This window comes from Mobula birostris, chromosome 9 (assembly GCF_030028105.1).
Source record: "Mobula birostris isolate sMobBir1 chromosome 9, sMobBir1.hap1, whole genome shotgun sequence".
NCBI classification, from domain to species: Eukaryota; Metazoa; Chordata; class Chondrichthyes; order Myliobatiformes; family Myliobatidae; genus Mobula; species Mobula birostris.
Genome location: NC_092378.1, coordinates 99,960,966 through 99,985,312, shown reverse-complemented (window position 1 = coordinate 99,985,312; position 24,347 = coordinate 99,960,966). Strand labels below are relative to the sequence as shown.

General features: G+C 43.4%; 1 protein-coding gene across 5 annotated transcripts in view; it reads right to left on the bottom strand.

Annotated features, from left to right (window-relative positions):
- pfas (phosphoribosylformylglycinamidine synthase) overlaps positions 1 to 22,969 on the bottom strand; it is a 42,842-nt gene extending 19,873 nt beyond the window's left edge. The window contains exons 1-15 of one of the 5 annotated variants that reach the window (XM_072268444.1): positions 22,883 to 22,969; positions 21,535 to 21,682; positions 19,044 to 19,179; positions 18,503 to 18,608; positions 18,022 to 18,214; positions 17,688 to 17,793; positions 15,689 to 15,829; positions 14,963 to 15,087; positions 14,723 to 14,851; positions 9,835 to 9,966; positions 9,492 to 9,620; positions 8,465 to 8,538; positions 6,769 to 6,925; positions 6,095 to 6,156; positions 1,273 to 1,434 (exon numbers count right to left, since the gene is read on the bottom strand). In XM_072268444.1, coding sequence (XP_072124545.1) covers positions 1,273 to 1,434; positions 6,095 to 6,156; positions 6,769 to 6,925; positions 8,465 to 8,538; positions 9,492 to 9,620; positions 9,835 to 9,966; positions 14,723 to 14,851; positions 14,963 to 15,087; positions 15,689 to 15,829; positions 17,688 to 17,793; positions 18,022 to 18,214; positions 18,503 to 18,608; positions 19,044 to 19,179; positions 21,535 to 21,676 — 1,794 coding nt within the window. In that variant the 5' untranslated portion in view covers positions 21,677 to 21,682; positions 22,883 to 22,969. The other 4 variants (XM_072268440.1, XM_072268443.1, XM_072268442.1 and 1 more) reach the window with 4 other exon arrangements.
- Between the last annotated feature and the right edge of the window lie 1,378 nt (positions 22,970 to 24,347).

Sequence of the window (24,347 nt, the reverse complement as noted above, 5' to 3'; positions counted from 1 at the left end):
TAAAATTCAGGATATCATGTGATTGGAATACTTACCTGTTATGTTGATGACTTCATATGGGGAGACTCACAAAAACTTTGCCACAACAGTAATCCATCAGCTAAAGTCAGCCTTTCAGGTTGGACGAGAGGAACATGACAGATTCTACTATGTAGGGATAGACATCCTTGCTATTGATGGAACAGTACAACTGCACCAAGAAAGCTACATCAAGAATCCTCAGACAATCCCCACGAAATCCTGACGCGTCGCACAACAGGGTGCACTCCTCAGTGAAGCTGAAGTGGAGCAACTTAGGTCAAAGATCGGTCAGATTCTATGGGAGGCAAGGCAGAGCAGACCTGACATCATATTTGATGCCTGCAACTTGGCATCCAGCACGATCTTCCTGATTGAGGTATTCCAGGGGGATATTTTATTGTACTGATGGGAGAAGAGGGAAGATTTTCACCTCTCTATTGGCAATCTATGCCAGAGAGGTGAAAATGGTGTTGTACGGAGTACACTGGCAGGAGAAGTTCTTGCAATGTCTAAAAGTATTGACAACGCTGTTTTTCTGTCTACTCTCTAGTCTGAGCTTTTCCATGGTGACCCAAAGGAGGACAGTCTACAAATAACTTGTGTCACAGACAGCTAACTCTTTGGTTGATGCGGTCAAATCCACCAAGCCAGCTGCAGAAAAGAGGCTTTGTCTGGAGGTAAGCAGCAAAGAAATTGTACAAGCACAGAAAATTCATCACGTGCTATGATCAACTACAAAGGAACAACTAGCTCCAGCTCTTGTGCTGTTAAAGGCACTTAGTGAAGGCATTTGGTACCTTAAGAACTGTATTAACTTCAGGGGTTAGAACTAATTTCCATATCCTAATGGACATTTGAATTGTCTTTAAATTTTTAAACATGTTTTTAATATATACACAAAAAGGATTGTTGAGTTCTGTTCATTTCGACTATGTAAGTATTGAGTATGCATGCACACTCTCTTTGTTCTGTGCGTGTCGGGGGGGCATGCGGTGGGGGTGGGAGATTGTGGTATATAAAGGTGGTGGCCCTCAGGTATTGAAGGGAGACGTTGAAAGTAAAGTTGTTTAAACAAAAGAAAAACGTGTCCTTGTTGTTTGGGTGTTCACACAAGATTCTTTTCAATAGGCAGTGAGCCAGTGCTTAGACTCCAGAATATGCCAGGAATGTGGTCACAGACCAGAGGGTTCAGTGCACTGAACAGAAGTTAACCCACCCTCAGTCAGCTAAGAGATGAGCTAATTTACTCACCATTCCATCTCCAGTTATTTTACCAACAAAATCAACAGGACATTTCTCTCTATTGCAGACATCACGCAGGAACTCAGAGTCCTTCGAACGCAAGAGGAGAGCATTGGATTCCTGATACTCTGCTCCCCACAACTCCAGCACACTCAGAGTTGGATCACCCACCTGAAACAGCAATGGAAAGGTATGCAGAATAATTGTCAACACACTCACTCAGCACCGTATTAAACAAACAGCATGGTTTGGACCCACAAACACATCAACCCTCGTCAAGGGTAGAATGACTGGGAATGAATCTATAAACATACTGAGATACGTCACATGCCCTCTGCCAAAATCAGCAAACATGGTTTTGGGGATAAATGCGAAACATACTAAAATCGTGTCACATCTCCAAAATCACAAATCAGTGTTGGTAATTTTGCCAAATGCACCCCGCCCCCCCAAAGCCAGATGAAATATAGTCCAGAATGTCAAAGGCAGCAGGAAGCTAACACTGCACTTTCCTAATTTTTCAGCTATCCCAGTTACAATAGTAATGTGAGAATTAAAACATGATGGCGTGGAAGTAGCTTTGGTCTAAACAACTGTAGGTAAGTTGGTGAAACTTGTTCTAAGGGACTCGATAAATCTTCAGAATTGGGTTTAATATCAACAGCATACGTCTTGAAATTTGTTGAATTTGCTGCAAAAGTACAGTGCAATACATAATAGAAAAAATGAATTACAGTATTTAGTTAAGTAAGTAGTGCAAAAATAGAAATAAAAAGTATGAGGTGATGTTAATGGGTTCAACGTCCATTCAGAAATTGGATGGCAGAGGGGAAGATGATGTTCCTGAGTCACTGACTATGGTAGCAATGAGACCAAGGCATGATCTGGAAAGGCTCTGGTTAATCAATGCCAGCCAAAGTGATTTATTCAGGGAGAGTCCTGACAGACTAGAATGATTATACTTGAGATAGAAACAAGTAAGTTTGATGAAAGGAGTGTGTCTGATATGATAAGACCTGTAACACAAGGTTCAGTACTTGTTCCCTATAGTGACTTAGACTTAAACACAAGGGCCACAATAAGGATGTCTCCAGATGATAAAAATTGCCTGCATGGTCAACAACAGGAAAATATTAGTACTGTCAGTTAGAGAATCAAGAAATGGAATGGTGTAAAGTATGCACTGGGATAGTACAAAAACAAGAGTAATAAAACAAAGAAACATAGAAAAATAATGGGCCATTTAGCCCTTCACCTGCTAAATCATTCAATACCATCATGGCTGATCATCCTAATTGCCCTTTAACTTCTTGAGCATCTCGAAGTCTATTCATATCATTCTTAAAGGTACAGCAACCTGGCCCCCTAAGCCTACTCTGGTAGAGAATGCCACAGGTTCACCACTCTCCAAGTGAAGCAGTTGCTTATCTCAGTCACTAAAGTGTTTAGCCCTTATTTAGAGACTCCAATCCTTGTCTGCATTCAGCTTGCGAGTAGCTCAGTATCTTGTATGCTTTTTTTGTAAATCTCTGCAAGCATGGAAAGTGCTACAACTGCCCATCTCTTCCCACACCATCATTCAGGGCCCCAAACAGTCCTTTCAGGTGAGGCAACACTTTGCCCACAAGTCTGTCGGGGGCACAGTATCTGGTGCTCCGAGTGCAGTCTCCTCGACATTGGTGATATCCAACGTAGATTGGGGGGTTGCTCCATTGAGTGACTTCGCTCACCAGCTGGGATTTCCCGGTAGCCACCATTTTAATTCTACTTCACATTTAGACATGTCTGTCCATGGCTGCCTCTACTGCCGTGATCAGGCCATTCTCAGGTTGGAGGAGCAGCACCTCACTTCTTCTGGGTAGCCGACAATCTGATGGCATGAACATCAATTTCTCCAACTTCCAGTAATTTCTCCCCTCTACCCCTTCTCTTTTTCAGTTTTCCATCCTGGCTCCCCTCTCACCTGCTCATCTCCCTCTGGTGCCCTTTCTCCTTCCTCCCCCCACCCCAATGGTCCCCTCTCCTATTAGATTCCTCCTCCTTCAGTCCTCACCTTCCCCAACTATCAACTCCCAGCTTCTCACTTTATTCCTCTTCACCCACCCAAATTCCCCCCAACCATCACCTGCCAGCTTGTACTCCTTCCCCTCTCCCACTTTCTTATTCTAGCTTCTTCACCCTTTTCCAGTCCTGATGAAGTCCAAGCTTGAAATGTTTATTCTCACTATTGATACTGCCTGACCTACTGATTTCTTCCAGCATTTTGTGTGTTGCTTTTGCAGGTTTCTAGTTCTTCCAAAACAGGTCTATGTTTATCAGGAGCAACATGGCATTTGGGGCAAAAACAAAAAAGTGGGTCCCCTTAGAGACCGAAGGAGTAATCAATGTGTGGAGCAGAGGGGATATGGGTGAGGTTCTGAGTGAATGTTTCTCTGTATTCACCAAGGAGAAGGATGTGGAAGATAGAGTTTTGATTGGGGTTTCTTTTGTGCATATAATTAAGATTGATGAAGGGATGGTGGTGGACATTGGCTGTATGGGTTTTAGCAAGGCATTTGACAAGGTTCCACATAATCAGCTGGTCCTGATGGTTAATGCAAGTGGGATCCCAGGTGAACTGGCCAGATGGATCCAAAGTTGGCTTGGTAATAGCAGGCAAAGGGTCGTAGTGAAAGGAAGACTTTCCATTGGAAGCCGATTATAAGTAGGGTTGATGCAGATAGTTGCTATTTGTGATTCTTATAAACATCTTGAACGTGAATGTGAGTATCATTAGTAAGTTTGCAAATGACATGAAAATTGGTGTTGTTTATGATGAGTAAGGCTGTCCAAAGATAGAGGATATTGATCAGATGGATATTAGAGTGGAGTATTTGCAGAATCTAATCTCGACAAGTGCAAGGTGATGTATTTGAAATGTCAAGGTAGGGGATATCTACTGAATGGTAGGATACAAGGAATATTGATGAAAAGAGGGAAAGTGGCAACACAGGTAGAGTGGTGAAGAACATTATAGCATGCTTGCCTTGCATGAACGAAGTTGTGGTATTATGTCCCACCTTTACGAAACACTGGTTAGACCTCTTTAGTGCAGTTTTAGTTATGCACTGAAGGAGAAAGTTGCAGAGGAAATTCAAAAGGATATTGCCCATTTTGGAGGGCTTTTTTTATGGAGAGGTGATTTTATAGGCTGAGTTTGCTTTCCCTGGAGCGTTGGAGGCCAAGTGTAACTTTACAGAGGCACAGACGTATTTTTTTAGAAAAGTATCTGTCTGCCCCAAGGTAGAGTACTAAAAGTAGCAGAGCATAGGTTTAAGGTGCTTATAGAGGTGGCAATTGATTAAGTTGCGATAATAGTTAAGAAATATTTAGGCAGGCATTCAATAGGCCAGGCACTAAAGCAATGTAATGTGGGCAAATGAGATTAGTGCAGATGGGAAGGCGGCTGGCATGGATGTGGTGGGTGAAAGGGCCCATTTCTGTAGCATCTGACTCTTATGGCGAACTTTTGTCTGTCTTTTCCTGGGCAAGGAGAACAAAACTGTACTCAGACCCTGTGTAACTACAGCAAGATATCCATGCTCCTGTGCTCAAAACTTCATGCAAAGACAGCCAATACAACATTTGAATCTGAACTGATTGCACTATTTGCATATTTGCTTTTAGTGACTGCATACAAGGACATCCAGAGCTGTCTGTACATCAGCATTTTGCAATCACTATGTAAATATACTCTACATACTCATGACTATGGCCAAATTCCACTTCAACTCCATCTATAAGTCTGCAGACAACACCTCTGCAGTAGGACAGATATCAAACAATGACAAGGTGGGGAACAGGGGTATTGGAGACTCTAGACCAGGGGTTCCCATGGACCAATACCATTAAGCAATGGGACTGCGGATCCCGGACCCCAGGTTGGGAACCCCTGTTCCGGTGGTTTGGTATCAACACAACATTTTCCTCAATAGCAGCTAATAGAAGCTAGTCATTGACTTGAGAAAGAAGGATGGAGTATATTTGTGTCAATGGTGTTGAGGTTGAGATCGTTAAGACCTTTAAGTTTCCAGATGTAAATATCACCAATTTGTCTCAGTCAATCCACATGGACACTATGGCCAAAAAAAGCTGACAACTTCCTCAGAAGGCTATGGAAATTCAGTATGCCAAGAACTCCTACCAATCTTTATTGATGCACATTAGAAAGCATCCTATCTGGATGTATCGAAGTTTGGTAGGACAACTGTGCTGCCCAAGACTGCAAGAAATAGCAGAGTGGGAACAGAGTCCAGTTGATCACACAAACCAACCTCCCTTATCAATGACTACATCTACACTTCCCACTGCCACAGGAAGGCAACCAACACGATCAAGGACACTCCCACCCTGACTGTGCTCCATTCTCCTCTCCCATCAGACAGAAGATACAAGAGCCTAAAGGCGTAAACCACCAGACAAGGACAGCTTCTATCCCACTGTTATCAGGCTTTTGAACAGATCTTTCAAACATTAAAAGATGAACTCCTGAACTCTTGATCTTCTAATCTAACTTACTGTGACCCGTGTACTTTGTCTCCCTGCATTTTGATGTAACTACAACACTATTCAGCTTTGTCTTAATTTCACTACCTCCAAGCAATGATATTTTGTAGGCATGATCTGTCTCATGCATAACAAAACCTTCCTGTATCTCAGTGCACGTGACATTAATAAACCAATACATCACATGCACAATTTCTGTATATTTTTTAAAAAAATCTTTGGTTGAGTCTTTGGTATGGATATTGCACAATAATGATGCTCTTCTCTCAAATAATTTCCCCCTTACCTTGAACTTGCTGGTGTATATCCTGGCACCTGCTGGTTCACTCAGCTCTTTCAAAACATTACCTAATGGGGTATTAAGGCGAGTACATCACATTCTGTAAATATCAGCATGGTAACTGCATGCACTGACAATAACCAAATGTGTTCCCTTTTCACCTCCATTAACTACTCTCACAACTATTCGCTCCCAATGGCCATATTCCTAATGGACCCAAACCCCTTGTCATTCACTCCTACTGCCTTTATTCCCAATGGATCTAAATCCATATTTGGGGATTTGCTCATAAGACACAGGAGCAGAATTAGGCCATTTGGCCCATTGAGTCTGCTCTATTCGATCATGGCTGATTTATTATTGCCCTCAACCCCACTTTCCTGCCTTCTCACCACAACCTTTGACACCCTTATTAATCGAGAACCTATCAGACTCCCTTTTAAGTATTCTGGTATAAATATTTATTATCGTGACAATAAGTCTCTTCCTCTACTCTCAAGTTCTGCTTTTCCTAATGCCTCCATCTATGGCACTGTGACATTCCTCCAGAGACTCCTGTTTGGCACTACCTGATAGCAACTCCATTCATTTCCCTCCCCCACCCCCATTCATGTCTGACAGGTCCTCTCACTGCTGTCAATCAACCCACACTCAGCAGCACCACTAGTTAGTACACTCACCATTGCCTCCAGCTCCCTGGTCATGAATGCTACAGATTGGGTTGCTCTGCTGTCTTTCCACACAGGCCCGGAGAACTCGGTTCATCTTCTGCTCCATCTCAGCATCACCTCGCTGCACTGCCCCAAAATCAAGTTCTGCTGTGTTGTCTCCCTGCACCTGAGGAGAGAATCCAGAAATGCTAATCATGAATAACCAAAATCTTCACAGGCCAATGCAGCTCATCTTGTATCAACACATACATCAGTTCAGTGTTGCTAGAGCATTCTCACATCCTGCTCATCATTACAAATACTGCTGCACCAGTGGTGATACACTCTCCCTGGCTGCACCCTACCCCAAACTATAACCCAATTCCATCCACTGTTCCTTTCATGCAGCCAAATTTACAGCCCACTCTCCCAACACCTAGAGTGCTTTATCCCCCCACTCCAGCCATTTGCTCCACCACAGTGACTTCCCACTCACGTTTGTTTACAATCTGTCAACAGTCCTATCCCCGTAATAACAACCAGCTACTCCATTCCTAGCCATGAAAATGGCCACAAGGCATCTAGGAATGACAGTACATTGTTCCTGGTTAATGAGGGCTGTCAGATGAAGTGGAGAGATAAAATTATGTAAAATAATTATATGCTAAAAACACTTAGACTGACAACCAGTCAAAATGTGATAAAAAGCAGAAATGTGATTTTTTTTTGAAAAGTAAAGCTAACATTGCAGTAATTTCAGGGGATTTCAAACATCAGATTATTTGGTACAGTAACAGAATCCTTCAAACAGAATGCAGTACAGCACAGAAACAGACCCTCCAGCCCACTATGTCTTCACAAATCATGATGCTGGTTTAACTACTTCAAGGGTCTGTCCAAATGACTCTTAAACATTGTATCATATGTGCTTCTACAACTCTCCCTGGTAGTGCATACCAGGCATCCGTCGCATTGTTTAAAGTAATTTACTCCCCCTCATCTTAAAGCTGTGCCCTTTAGTATTTAGCATTTCAACCCCAGGGGGAAACATTAGCTACCCTAAAAGAGGTTCAAGATAAATGTCTGAAATGAGAGAGATGCAGTTCTAGACAGTTTCAGGGAATGCAAAGAGCGGCATTCGAACAGTATCCTGGCAGTTGAGTATAACTCAGTTACAGTTGGGCTAGCTCTGCACAGAGGCGAGGAAAAACTGGGACTTGAAGCCAAGGGAGGAAAGGCTGAATTATGAAGCTTTGTTCACTTGAAGCAGTGTCGGAACACAGCATGGCATTCAAGTTAGGAGTAATTCACGGTAAAGATATTGAAATAATAAGAGTCGGACAAGCCAAAATAGGAGGAATTTTAAGAACACTCAACACTGCAGAAAACCTAGTGGTTGTACCCTTGGTATGCGAAAAGTTTTCAACTCTGTCCAACCGTAAGGGTAGAGAGACCCCTACACTCAACTGCCCAACAGCGTCAGGATAGAACAACTTCTTCCACTGACAAAGACACAATGGTCCAAGTGGCAGTTTCCTTTTATTCTCTGATGAAGCTTTGACAGCCTCAGAAGGGAATGTGCACCCTCATTCAGCAGATCCTGGCTGGCTCTGCCCTCACAGCCTGTACTTCACCTGCAGCCCTCACAGCCAAATTCCTTCACACTGGTACCCACTCCCTCACTGATTAACTTCACATACAAGAATAAATTGACTTCATATCTTGCCTGAATGGAAGATGCGGCCCCTCCACCCACACCGATTCGATACACAGGGCCTCCGATCTTCACCACCTCCATCTCTGAAAATAGACACAAACCAGGAGTTAGATAACATAACTGGAGGCTATTAACTGAGTCCAGTCACATAGGCACTGAACTTGGGCTGTGGATAGGCTCAACGCACAGGTCATGCTCATATGGAGAACAAATTGACAACTCCCACCTCCAACCCAAAGCCATCACAACCCACACACACATATCCAAACCCAACGATATTCCCAAACCACAATTAGACCACGTGCCCAACCTACCTGAACCTATAAGGGCAACACACCCATCGCCACCTGCATCTCCAAGATACACCCTCACCTGATGTCTTGTTTAACTATATCCATGACCATTCGAACTCCTGATGCCTGCCCTCCAATCACACATCCTAAAAGAAGCCAGGGGAACACCCGCATCCACCCAGTGGGTGCCTTCTTGATTAGTCAGGGCATGAGCAGTTATGGGAAGAAAGCAGGAGATTGGGGCTGAGAGGGAAATGGATCAGCCTTGATGAAATGGCGGAGCAGACTCTATGGGCCTATATCTTACGGTCTTATCCATATATTGCACACAAATCCTAACTGCAATCCTGCATACCCACCCCAGAAGAAAGTCAATGGGTACAATCCACCTGGCTACCCTGGCAAAGAGCATTGCCCTAGTTCAAATGCTCCCATGGCTTGACTACATCCTTAGGCATATGTGCCCTCCTACGATCCCACCCAATGGCCAATGCTAAACAATACCAGACACTCAGTTAGGCATGGACCCAACAACCCACATGTCCACTCACAGATAATTAATCGCCCTCTTGCCCAGCCACACTCCTACCAAAAGTCACCTTGCCAATCATCAGACCACCCCTTATTCTACATCACCTACACTCTGGCCCAATTTACTCTCAACCAAATCCACAATCGCCAGCAAAGCACAGAAGCACATGGACATTACTACCACTTGCCAGCATTAGCCAAACAAGACACACCTGGTTCGGGCTGTTCTTTCCGGACATGTTGATCTTCAATGGTTCCAATACCAGCACTGAACATAATGGGTTTAATCCACTCCCTTCTCTCCCCACTGGGGAGTATCATTCCAAATGAGCGGGCAAATCCTGGAATAAAAAGTAAATCAAACACACTGGAAGAGAAACATGATGCAGCAGCTGACTGGGGGCCAAGAGGCAGAGGCTCAGACAGATACAAGGCTCTATCTGCTACTAACCAGATACAGTTAAATGGATTCCAAACAGATCCAGATCAATTGCCAGGCCCCCAAGCAAATCCAATGCACCCAGCTCCTTACTGCTGCTAGGAACCAGGTCCTACCTGCCAAGACTGGCTCTCCAAATTTATTGCCGTAATCTGAAGCTCCATTACTGGCTTCAATCACCACTTCCAGTGGTCGTGCAAAGTTTCCAGGATAGGTGAAAGTTTGGTCTTCCCAGGGTAGCTCATAACCTGTAACAACAACCGAAGCATCAAATTAAAGTGTACCTACTTTACAATCTTATGTGGATGTGCAGGAAGGACAAAAGTTGAAAGCTCAAGGGAAGATGGCCTGAGCTTTAAACAGTTATTATGTGTACGGCAAGATGATCAGATTGCAAGTGCAGCACAGGAGAAAGTGACAGAGAAGACTGAAGTATGTAATGCTTTATGAATAACCAATCAGAATCAGGCTGAATATAGTTATGGGCGGGGGAAAGAGAGAAATGCAAAGAAACCAAAGTGAATAAATAGCGTGATAAAAACCATGGGAAGATGCCCAAAAGACTTTTTATAAGAATGTAGAAGGCAGACAGGATTTAAGGGTGATTATGGCGCTGAGGAACAAGGCAAAAATGAGTACACTCCATACTCATAGGTGTATGGCAAGAGGATGCTGCCAAAATCTCAGTCAAAGGAGCAGGTGAAAATTGATTAGGTGGTACTGGATCTGCTCCTCTCAAAGCAACTTAAATTTGTCAACAAAGTTACAGAAAGGAATGCAAAAGATGTTTGTTATGTCGACTTTTTTTTGGAAAAGACAGCCAAAAAAGTCGCACATAAGAGCAAAACCAAGGCCTGTAAATTGTAGGGTCATTTGTAACATGGTATGAAATTTGCTTAAAGGCAGAAATGGGACTATTGCCAAATGATGGAAATAGGTACATGGCTGACACAAAGTTTTAACAGTGAGGAACAGATTTCAAGAGGCCAAAATAGGATGGCTGAATGACCAAACAAGAGGCAAATACAAGACAGAAAAGATATGTTTTGCAGAAAGATCAGACAGTACAATGAAAAGTCAATGACATACTTCAAGGAACACAGGAACGTGGACATTAATTTAACTCCTAAAAATGGCAAGGAATGCTGAGAGACTGAGTTGGAAAACATATCGGAACCTAGGTTTACATAATACAAAGCAGGAGGGTTGAACCAACATAACCCACCATAGGCCACAAGTGAATGACTGTCTAATTTTGATCATACATTAGGAAAGATGTGAAAGTCCCAGATCGAGCCCAGAATAAATTTAGGAGCATGTAGCTGCTTTAAATATGATAGCTAGAGGGAAGTTGTTACCATTGAATGATGGTTCAAAGATCAGTGGGGGGGGGGTGGAAATTAACATTCTGGTCAAATGACAAAAGAGGCCAGGAAGAAAATCTTGCTTTATGTAGTTCAGCCCTGCTGAAGGGTCTTGGCCCAAAACACCGACTGTACTCTTTTCCATAGATGCTGCCTGGTCTGCTGAGCTCCTCCAGCATTTTGTGCATGTTGCTTTTATGTAGTTGTTAGGATCAGGAGATCACCACTTGTAAGCAGGGCTGCACACAAGTTTCACCGCCTTCAAAAAGGGAGTTGTTATGTATTTGAGAGGGAATGGATTTGTGGTACAATTCAAAAAGAACAGCTCAATGGGATAATTCTACTGGGAAACTGCAAAGATTCAATGGACTGAGTGATTTGTTGTCCAATTATTCTACAAACCTATTCTATGACAGCCACACTAATAAAACAGAAGCTGGCCAAGTCCCAAGGCTACCACTGTTTTAGTCAGTGATGTAAGTAGATCCAACGTAATCTGCTTTGGTAGTTATGGACAATAAACAGATACCAAAACAGTTTAAACTTGATGCGGGTATCAGATATTCTGCTGGTGTTTTCTTTAGTGACAGATAAAGGCACCAGATACTAACACCACTGAGAAAAGTGCATAGGATCTTAACAGGTTTAAAATTAGAAGCGTAAAAAAAATAAGTCATGATGAACTGGTTCAGCCACACCAGGAGATGTTTCTGGGTGTCATACTTCAGGAAAGTTGTTTAGCTTTAAAGAGGATGCAGAAGAGATTTATTAAAACTATTTTGGGTATGTTGATTATATGTACAGATCAGAGAATCTGCGGTTGTTCTCCTTGAAACAGAGAATCTGGTAAACAAATTTACTGAAGGTAGAGGGGAACTGTTCCTGCTGGAAGAAGGGTCAAGAATCAGGGACACAGAGTGATGGCAATCTACAATAAACCAAAAATAAGGAAAACCTTTTCCTTCTAAAAATAATGAGAAGTTGGGACCTGAAACAAACTGCTGTGACGAAAGAGGGTTACAAAGAGTACACACAGATTAAGATGTTAACTGTCCTGTGCTGGCACCAGTGGGATCAACAGTTGATCTGCCACCTGCCTTCAGGAGAAAGAGAGATAAGGAAGACAATGGAGCAGCATTTGGAAATGTTAATGAAGAGACAGAAGAGTTTAACAGAAGGAGACACGGTCTGAGAGCTGTCAAGATCGGCTCCTTTTTGAACCTTGAACTGTTTGAAGTGTGATGGACAGGCGATACCCCAGCAAGGGGATAAAAAGGGACAGGTCCGCTAAGGCAGGACACACATGACACCCCGAGGTAAGGAGACCCTGGAAGCGGTGCGTCTCCCACAAGTTGGTGGGGGTTTTTGGAGGGCTGGTCGCAGGACCAAGCCATAGACGCACAGGGTGGAAAGGAACGATCGGCGGGAACCTAGTGTGTGTCCGCCCTTGCCTGGGTGCCAGGTTCACTGCAGAGGAACGATCGTATCTGAAACGGAGGGGTCACAGTCGGTGACCTCAGAAGACATTACAAAGGGCTCGCCCGAAAGCTGACTGCGAGGAATATCGAAGGTCTGTGTGGAATCTGTTTTTGAATATTCATTCGCTTTCTCTCTCTCTCTCCCCCACGGCAGTGATTACTGTGAACTGAACTGAACTCAATTGAACTGAACTTTGCGTCACTTTGAAACTGGTCATTTACCCCTAGACGACGATAGAGCTTGATTGATCTTATTATCCTAGTTTCTGTGGAGATGTGTGTTTATCATTGCTGAACTGTTGTATTTATTATCCTTTCGATTAGAGTACTGTGTTGCTTATTTCTTTAATAAAACTTTCTTAGTTCCAGTAATCCAGACTCCAACTGAGTGATCCATTTCTGCTGGTTTGGCAACCCAGTTACGGGGTACGTAACACTGCCAAGAGTGTAGCAGGTGCAGATTCAATTGCAGTATCCAGAAAGGAGATAGATAAAGTATCCAATACTGAAAATATTCCCTGGAATATCGGGAGAGTGGTGGTTGGGGAGGGGAAGAGAGGTGGGACCAACTGGATCTTTCTTACCATAGAGCTAGCATGGGCACAGGCTGAATAGACTTCTGCACTCCAACCATTACAACTCAATTCTGTTAGTTAGTGACAGGTACTATACATACAGCAAATACTGAGACACTGATAAGACATCCATGATTTTCTCTCTCAGTATAATTGATGATGATTTTGATAAAGCCTCATGTGATGCAAAAGCTAGTGGGGAAGTTGTGCCCAAAAAAACACAACGTGAATAGCAAAGAACAACAATGGATTTAAAAATTTTAAAAATTTTAAGTGACGACAAAGCTGTTTATATTGGGATTCCACAACAGGACTGTTGAATTCTTTGCTTCATTTATTTATTAATGATTTAGATGTAATTGCAGCAGCCACCATTGAAAAATTTGCAGACGGGAACTATAGTTAAGAGCATGAAAAAAAAAGCCGTAGATTTTCCAAGCAGAATGGATAATATGGAATTACATGGGAGGTCAGGCAGCAGCTGAGAGAAGAGAAATAGCATACGAGGTTTCAGGAAGGTGGTCATTTCTGAAGATTGTGAGGTCATGCTCTGGGTGAGGCCAGAGATCTCATGATAAACGGATCCATGGGAACACACGTCCATAGGACCTCAGAAGGAAGCCCCAAGTGATCGAAAGGGAAAAGGAAAAAATTAGTGTTCGCTGAGGCACAGAATACAAGAGATGCCATGCTAGAAATGTATAAAATACCAGTTAGGCTGCATAATAGGAAGCAGATTAAGGCACCAGAGGGGATTTCATCACATTTTCAAAAACTAACACATACAAAGGACACAGGCAGACCTTAAGAATTTCAGTGATATCCCTGTTCCCCTACCTTGTAATCTTAAATAACTTTTTAACCAAGAGTATTGAATGCAGCCCTAATAGGCAACAATAGGAACAATGTGTTTAAGCTACAGGATGCAGAAAAGATTCACAAGGACGTTGCCTGGATTGGAGGCCATGAATAACGGGAGATGAGATCGGTTGGGTCTATTTTCCCTAAAGTGAAGGAGGGCGACAGGTGACATGATGAGAGCCACAGGTAGGGTAAATAGCCAGCATTCATTTCCCATGGTAGACATGTCTAAAATCAGAGTAGGAGAGAAAGAGAAGGCTTTAAAGGAAAAAGAGAGATTTTTCATACATAGTATCTGGAATGTACTGCTAGAGTAGATGGGGGAGGCAGGAACCCTAACAATTGCTTAAAGAGGAACCTGGACAGGCACTTGAATGAGCAGGCCAGAGAGATATGGAATTAATGCAGGTAAGTGGAATTAGTGTAGATAGGTACAGTGGCCAGCATAGATGAGATGGGCCGAAGGGCTGTTACCATGCTGTAAAACTTTATCATACCACCAGTCAAGACACAGGGTCTGAAAAACAGGTGAAGACACAAACTCATATTACTTTGGACGGTGCAATAGCCTACAGGGCAGCTAACCATGAGCTAGAAATGGCATTTTTTGGCTGGTGGGGCAAATGGCTTCCACTTTCTTCTCTTCCCCCTCCTCCCCCCCCCCAAATGATTCAGTGCTCACTAATACCATTCAGAGATAAACTGTAGCTAGACTACAAACCACACCTGGATAGAGCAGATTCCCAAAGCAGTAACCAGCTGTCCCTGCAATCACATGTGCCCCTCGACCCGTGCACTGGACATCTCGTATCCGACCTCCTGTTCCTGTAGTTGCACCGCTGAATGGAGCCACCCCTGAAACAATGGAAGACATCAACCCAATGAGATAGAGCTGTGGGTGCAAGAATGCTCGATCAGGAGAATCCAGCCTCTTTAGCTGTGGTGCTCCTTCACATCAACACTGACCGGTGGGAAAGTTGTGTGTTTCAGCAGTGAAGATTATATGCCTCTTGGTTTTATGAATCTCTATGTTGCTGGCTTGAGATCCGTTGCTGGGGTAGAGAGATTCAACACTTTTGCCTTCAATAGCACTGTGGAGAAAGACAAAATAAACTTTATGCTCATGAAATCTCTAATCACGCAGTTCTCTCCCACTTTTAACTGACTGTCCAACATTCCTAATTCCTGCCTCACATACCCCCTTATCCTCACCCTCAATACCATCTCCCCATTCTTTCCACATTTCCATCCTTGTAACCATTCCAAAAGTGACACTCTCCTCCTACCATCCTTTCTCCACCCAGAATCCTCAGATTGTCTCCTAAACCACATCCTTGTACCCTTTTCCTCCAATTGCTTAACTTGCTGAACCCCCATCCTATTACCCCACCAATGATCTCCCTTCTGTCACTCCCAATTCTCTCCTCAATGTCCTCAAACCTCCCTTCTAACCACCACCTTTCTCTAAACAGGCTTCACCCCTTAACCTTACCTCCCACTTACCCTCAGCCACTCACTAGCATATTCCTTCCAAATCCCACATCCCTCAACTCTAAATCCTTCTTGTATCTCTCAAATGTTTCTCCTTCAACTTATCTCCGAGCACCTCCTCCGACATCTTCATGTAGACCCTCTTTTCTCTGCTCTCCCCTTCCCTTTGTTCCACTCTGCTGCTCCTTTGACTTGACTCACCTGCTATTGTCACAGAATTTGATAATGTTGTTCTTGTTGCTGTAATCCTGCGTCTTCATGATCAGATCAAAGAGACTTTTCTCCTTGGCATCTCCATCAATCACCAAGCGCCCTTTAAAGAACCAATGGCGGCTGTGTTCACTGCAGAAACAAACCAGCTTTATAGCAAGAACAACTTGTGAAACTCCACCTTTGGGAACTGTCAAGGGATGGTAACCATTAAGGAGAGTGGGGGCGGGGGGAAGAAATGAGGAAATATAGATGGAAAAATATAGTGATGAAGCATCACTGGGAAAGTGTTAAAAATAATAGTTTGCCCTTTCTGCCACAAGAGGAAATGTCCTTTCCATATTCACCTTGTGAAGACTGACCGCACCCCCCCCCCCCCCCCGGCCGCCCCACTTTCAGGATCTTACGCTTTAATCAAATGTCCTTTCACTCTCCCAAACTCCAATCCACACAAGTCTAAGGTTCTAACCTTCATAAACCAACCTGTATATTCTATTTATCTCTTAAACCTTCTCTCAATTGCTTCCAGTCCTTCTTAAAATAAAGAGATCAAAGCACCCCAGATACAATCTGACCTACAGTATGTCCTACATAACTCAAGCATAACTTGGCTCACACTTGTCCAAAGTCACCCCCTTTGAATTGACCAGTTCTGCAGTACAGGTCAGTGGGTGTAACTGCCTCCTGGAACAAACTGGCTAGGTGATTCTCTCCACTCCCTAATGCTTTACTCATATGGTCACCATGAATTTCCACCATTCAAATAGAGGTATAACACGTTGGTGTTGTAGCTCTAACAAAATCGTTGGAAATGACATCCAATTCTCTTTCCACTGATGCTGCCCAACCTGCTGACTGTTTCCAGCATTTTGTTTTTGCTTCAGATTCCCAATGACTATAGTTTTTATTCCTTTTCACAATACATTCATTGCCAGGCTGATTCTAACTTCGTTTATTATAATCTTTTATTTGATAATGCTAATTTTTCTGGTCTTTGATCTTGTTCCAAAATTTAAATGCATTCAGAACATAATTTAGCCTAAACCCCCTCATAAGATTGAGAAGATAAATTTACAATCGAATTTGCCAGATTACTGCAGATTCCCATTATACTGTGAACCTCAGGAAGGTGCAGGCTGACCACTCCCTACTGCACATCAACAGCTCCTCTATGGAGAGAGTCTGGAGCACCAAGTTTCTCGGGATGCATATCACGGATGATCTCACCTGGTACCTCAACATCTCTTTAGAAAAAAAAGCACGGGAGCACCTCCACTTCCTCAGAAGATTGAGATAAGCAATGCTCCCCACCCCAATTCTATCCACATTTGTCCCATAATCTCTTTGATCTCTGACCATCAGGCAAAAGGTACCGCAGCTGAAGAACAAGGACCTGTTAGGCTGGGTAACAGCTTCTTCCCCCAGGCGGTGAGACTTTTGAACATCCTGCTACCATCCAGTACACATTATTTATGACAGTAATACTGTTGTATTTTTAACTGCATGTCACATATGCATTTTATGTCCACTTGTACATCTGCAGAACATTTTTAACCTATTACTTTATGTGCTGTATGTGATACATGTGTCTTTCATCTTGGTTCCAGAGGAACATCGTTTAGCTTTTGACATGTGTGAGGTTGAACGACAATGAACTTTATACACAGAACAAACAATATATAGGGTATTTTCAATCCTAAGGCTTTTTCATTAAATAGAAAGCTGCAACTTTGTTTAAAGTCCCAGACTTGAAGACAACACTTCACAGATATTGAGCCACATTGCGTAATACAGGCTAAAGGAAAAGAACTGGACAATGGGGTTAATCTGTAATTGATACAGAGCATCAAAGATAACGTTAATGCAGTGAAACTAGTTTACTGGCTTGATACAAAGCAAGAAGATGGAGTGGTTCACTGGGATTAGTTTGGGATTCACAAAGGACTGAGTAGAGGAGGACATTGATAGTTAACAGTGACTAGGGTTTCACCTGTTGGACTGCGCCAGGTCAAAACACTCCACGCTAGTGGGATTCCGGCCCACCTTTTGAAACAATCCTGTGTAAAAATCCAGATCCCATGAGTCAAAAGCTAGACCTGTAGAGAACAGACAGTGATGTTTAGCTCCAAAAGGTAGATCAATACTGGGTTTCTCAGCAATAGTGATAACACCTCCCCACTGTCCCTCAGTCCAGACAACAGTATTCTTACCCTCCAAGTATACTCTAATGTTCCTGCAAGCTCTGAACAATACTTAAAGCATGAGATGATGCCACTCAATTCATTGAATCCCCTTCCCTCCCCCAGACCAGCCCCTGCACTCACCCAGTTCACGGTTTGCTTTCTCCAGTGCATCCTTCCCCCCGTTCAACACGTCCACTTCATTCACCTGTGATGGCTGGATTGACACTTGGAAAGTCTCAATGGGTCGCTGATACACACACTCTGTCATCCGATCGTAAAAGTCAGCAACCAGCTCACCCAAGGCAGCTGCATCCAGTCCTTTGAAATTATGTACCTACAAATATTTAGCAATACCAGCAACATTAACAACATACACCCAAGAGCAGGCACACTCAGAGCACAGCACCTACACGAATGAGTGATATGGTTTGCTACAGACTGCCAAGGAACAATGGAAGGGAGGGGAGGAATTTAAGACCCACTCGAATCCCAGTGAAGGAGACTGTGCCAGGTGCCCAGTGGTGGGTCTTTGGTACTTGATTGCACACCTGTACTGGGAAACTGGCATCCAGTTCCTGGGAACACACAACTGCATCTGCTGCTGACCTTCTGCATGACTTACCTTCAGCAGATACCGACGTGAGCACTCAATGCGATCCACTTCTGTTAACCCAATAGAGTGACAGATGGACACGGCATTTGTCGACCACGCTGTGGAGAAGTTCAATCTGAGATGGGGAAAAAAAGTTTATTGAGAGTGCAATGAGCAAACAATAACCAGGCCACAAATCTGAAGAACTAGCACCAGAATAAGTTGTTCCCAATAAACCTACAGGTGTCTTCATATATACAGACTCTCACAGCAGCCTCTCCTGCATATGTGCAAGCACACAGAACCACTATTAACAAACACATACACTCACTAGATCAACACAGAAAATGCTGGAGGAACTCAGCAAGTCCGGCATCATCTATGGGGGATGTGAGGGGAGGAATGGACAATTTCAGGCTGAGACCCATCATCAGAACTGTCACTGGATCACTGCTTTATATACAAAAATGAACAAAGAAATGTAGTCACTTCTGTTCACAATAAGGAATTAAATTCGTACCTGTGCACATATGCACAACACAAAATGTTCCAACTCCACTTGTTGACTCACCTAGGCCCAATCTCCACCAGCAAATCTCCATCCTGCTCCTTGAGGAAGGGCTCTGTGGAAATGTTCCCAGAATTGAAGGGATATTGGAAAATCCATGCAAGCTTCTGTCTGTCCTGTGGAGCTGGGGAGACTGGAGCTGAAGGAAGATGGAGCAACATGTAGATTAGAGGGGGAGGGTGGTCAGGCAGAGGAGGACTGGAACAAGATGGTAGACAAGTAAACCAGGAGGGCCCTTTCTCCAATACGTCGCAATCTTCACCCTGACATCTTAATAACATTTCTCAACTACCCAACATCTTATCTGCTATACAGAAACAATGCTTGTCACCTTTCTCCCCTATACATCGCATGGTACCTCAAAACCTGTACCCTGAACATTCTCTCCTATGTAGCTCCACTCAGTGTACCCCTCTGCCCAGTCAGCCCCCCTCCCAGAAACATTTTACCTCCCTCTCTTCAACACCACCTACATCTACTTCGCTGCCTTCTGTACAATCTCTTGATGCACTGGCCTTAGTTCCCCCAAGGCTGCAGTTCCTTCCCTGACAACATATGCTTGGTATGATGCACCTCTTCCTCACACACCTTATCTCTTACACACTCCCCTGGAGCTGATTGCGCAACCCCTTCTCTTTCCCCCACCCCCCAAGTTAACAGTTAAAAGGAATACTACATTGTTATCCTGTGTCTCCCCCACCACCCAAATCTCATTATGAACAGAATGAGGCTATTCAACCTATTAAACACACTCTATTTTTTTAATATATATTAAAGTAGTACAATAGTCCTCCCTCTATCATCTACAAACGTTTTCCTTTAGGATTAATATCCACCTCCCTTATGAACACCACAACTGACTTGACATTGGCAGTGCTTTCTACACACTAACCACTTACTGTGTATAAGTTTCTCTTTTATCATTTTTGGTCCATCTTCCCAAAGTTTATACACTGCCTCTGGAGACTGTTTCTCTCCATCTACTCTGTCCACACCCGTCCTATTCTTAAATTATCTTAATTATTTCTTACAAATTCTTCCATTATAAGGAGAGCAACCCCAGCTTCTCCAAGACAACATCTCCTCTCTTGGTCTACAACATTTCTTTAACCAATGCCTCACCCTTCAATTCAGCGCGGCCCTCTTACTGATGCACAGACACTGCACTGCTCTGACTGGGCCCTCAGATCCAGACAAATTCAATAATCCCTCAGCATGAATTGCAACCCTCCCAACAAACTCTCACTGAGACATTGTAGACCCCCCCCCCCCGATATATTACTTTCAATGCACTGCACCTACCTCCCAGACAAGTCATCTCAAAGATATGGCATGCATATCCCAGAAATCCTACCAGACTGGATTAGAGAAACATTAAAACAGAATGGGCCTAAATTTTTAAATGTAAAGAACGGGTGATAATTTCATTGAAATGTAAAAAATATTCTGAAGTGTATCTGAGACTTCTTACAATATGGGAGATAACAGATGCTAATGGAATTAAGAGAAATGGAGCTAGTTCTGGAAAGTAAAGTACTACCGAGGTAAAATAAAGGACATCAGCTGTGATCTCATGGAATGGTGGAATGGGCGAAACAGGCCAAATACCCCACAGATGCTTCTACAGCCATGAGCTGGTATGTCTAGAATCAGGGTCACCATCTCAAGTCAAGAGTTTGGCCATTCAGGACGGGATAAGGAGAAATTTCTTTGGAATTTTCTACCTAAAAGGGATGTAGAGGCTTAGAAGGCAAGTATTTAATAACACTTATCAATACTTAGAAATTAAGGGAATCAAAGGAATATGAAAATATAAGGACATTACATTAAGGGAAAATCAGCCACAACCTCATTGAATGGTACAGGCAGAGGGGCTGAATGACCTACTGCTATTTCTTACATTGCTGCTCCCTGACATTTTATCTCCAAAACATTGCATCGGCATGGCACTCCAATTCATCCTCAGCTACCCCCAATATATTTTAGCTCCAACACTCTATACTCTCTCCTCCCAACATTTTATTTGCAATATAGTGCAACCTTCCCCTTGTATCTGAAATGCTGCTTGCCTCTTATATCTTTCTCTTACACCCTATATTCCTGTTCTTGACACTTTAGTGACAGTGTAACTACCCTGAACCAATCACTTCAAATATTTTGGAGCCCAATCCAAAACCATTTACCCTCTCTGGATGAGCAGCATCACTCTCTTCAAGACATGCCAAGCCCACCACCCAAATCCAAAAGACATTATGTACATCTTTCATCAACACCATCTCTGCCATGTTGCAGTCTTTCCTCATCACCACACCCCAAAATGACCAATACAACACCCTATTCCCCTGAATATCCCTCACTAAAATGTACCAAATCCTCAGAACCAGACATACTGCTTTGCCCTCCCTGACTCCTCACCCTTAGACACAATACATATCCCAATCTCTCTCTCCAAAATCATTCATTCCCAGGCAACACTCCCCCAACATAAACACACCTGTCCAATTCACATTGAAGCAGAGTTCTTGAGTTACATGTTCAATCTTCTTCACATGATGGTCCCCATACCGGAACAGGCTCTTCCCCACTTCCAATGGTGGGATCTCCTTAGGGCTCGTGTAGAAGTGTAGAACAACCATTGCGGACTGAAACACAAAAGGTCCATGACTCACCAAGACAAGAGACCCATACAACACCTAATACAGGGTCGAGAAGGGGAGGGAAGTCAGAGGGCAAGGTGGGTAGTGGGAAGGCCAGAGAAAGAGTGAAAGGAGAGCCAAGAGCAAACAAATTGTTGAGAAAGGTTAGGTATTTTGGGGCTCAGTCAGCCGGTAGGGTACATAAAAAGAGGTTGAAGGGAGGATTACAGGCAAAATCACAAATCTGTACACACACAATGATGTACCCTCAATACAGCAGAAGTTAACACTGAACCCAACCATGCTTGAATAAGCAACACGAGTTCCTCATTATTAAGTCATAAGTTACTCATTAGATGCCCAGAGCTAACAGCTTCGATTAACTGAACTGCAGGCAGTGAATTAACCCTGTGTTTAACGGACACAGTAGAGCAAGGTTCAGGGTATGAGCGACACTCACATTTTCTGCCTAACGCACAACAAAGCCCAAATATCAGCAGGATGTTCGCTGAGCTCAGTTGCAGCCCTGTTTCAACGCCAGATGTTACCCTCACATGCAAAACTATTCTCCCCACTTCGTAGACTCCCGTATCTACTAATCTTCAATACAGTCCTAATCTTATGGTGGGCGTGCGGCTTAACAGAAATCGATTGTTTCTACAGAACTGAGCATGTCAGATATTTTGCCGAGGTAGAACACTGCAGAATCTGAGGGTGCACTGCAAGAGCGAGAAGTGAACGAGGCAGAAAAAGTTACTCCTAAATTTGTTATTCGCTTCCTCTACTGCATACGTCCCAAGACTCTCTTAGCATTTAGCTTCCCTCAAGCCCTAACTCTACAGCAAAATTCGACTTTATCTATAATCCGCTTCCTTCGTGTATTTTCTCCTTCCCATGTTTTTCCGCCCCATCTCTCCCGCACACTTCCTTCCCCCACTTTCACTCTCTCTGTTCATCCTGCGCAGACTTCATCATCTGATTCACCTTTCGCTTTTTAAAATAATTTGTAGAATGAATTTTACACACTCGTATGCGAGTTCATATTTTACCTCGTTATCACCACGTGGGGGGAAAAAAAACTTCCAGCTCATGTCCGGGAACGCATCTCCCCATTGGTCACAATGCCAGGCGGCGCCATGTTAGTGAGGTCAGGGAAAAGGGGCACCTTATCTATGCGGAGCAGTTGTTGATGTCCCGGATACTTGCCTTCCGCCATATTAGTGAGGTACTTCTCACTTTCCTTCCCGATTCTGGAAAATCGGTAATACCGCCACCTAGAGACCAGCTGTGTATAATTTCTGTGCAAATGTATCTTCACCACCTAGAATAAAACATTGCAAATGCTGTAAAATATGAAATAAAATTAAAAAAAGCAGCAACTACTTGGCATATCATGCAGCGATTAGAGATAAAGATACAACACAATCATTACGAAATCTGCGGATGCTGGAAAACCAAAGCAACATTCACAAAACGCAGGAGGAATGCAGCAGGTCAGACTGCATCTATGGAAAAGAGTAAACAGTCGATGTTTCGGGCCGAGACCCTTCTTCAGGACCCCTCACAGATCGAAGGTGGTCAAAGATTCTCTTTTCACAAGTGCACTCTAACCTGTCAATTTGTAACTATTTCTGCTTTTTTTCCTCTAACGCTTTAATTTGGTAAACACCTCAGGGCACATCACAGTGCAAGTATTTGGCACAAAAAAAAACACAAGATTTCACAAACAAGGGAAAATCTGCAGATGCTGGAAATCCAAACAACGCACACAAAGTGCGCAGGAATTCAGCAGGCCAGGCAGCATCTATGGAAAAAAAAAGTAGAGTCAACGTTTAGGGTCGAGACCCTTCAGCAGGATTCATGGAGCAGGTTAACAAAAGATTGGTCAAGATAGTGACAACGAAGTATTGAGAAGGGGGCAGATAAGAGAAGGGAAATTGGGTGAGTGAAGATATAGGATGAAAGGGAGGGATTGGAGAGCAGAGAGAAGAGTGGGGAAAGGTAGGAAGGAGAGGAATGGTAAGGTTATAGTTTAGAGAGAAAGTGCGTGGATTAGAGAGAGGGAAATAAGTTGAGGGAATGATGGAGAGCAAAGGGAGGCCAAATGTTGGAGGAGGAACAAAAGTGAGGGAACAGAGAAAGAAGGTGGAGCAATGCAAAATACTGGAAGAGCTCAGTGGGTCTGACAGGGAAATGAGACAGTCAACGTTTTGAGTTGAAACCCTTCATCAAGTCAGTGGACACTCCGGGATTGGTGGCGTGAAGTTGACAACTATAAAGGAAAAGGGGGAAGGGAGGAGTAGAATGGAGGGATAGAGAATGGCGTGGAGAGGGGAGAGTCAGAAATGAAGAAGGATGAGGAAATGAAGAATGTTGAGGAAAGGAACAGGAAGTGAGGGAAGGGGAGAAGGGAGCAAGAGATAAAGGGAAAAGCAGACAGAATCATTAGAAAAACAGGAAAGGGTTGAAATGAATGGAAGAAAAACTGGGAAGAAAGAGGATGAGAATGGAGGAAGAAGTAGTGGGCAGTAGGAAGAAGGGAGAGTGAATATATGCTGAGATCACAGAGGCTGGAGGTGATGAAAGTAAATTCAGAATCAAAAAAACACGGCTACAGGAGTACATATCTCAGAGGATTATAACATTTATGAGATATTGGAAAGGGAATAAT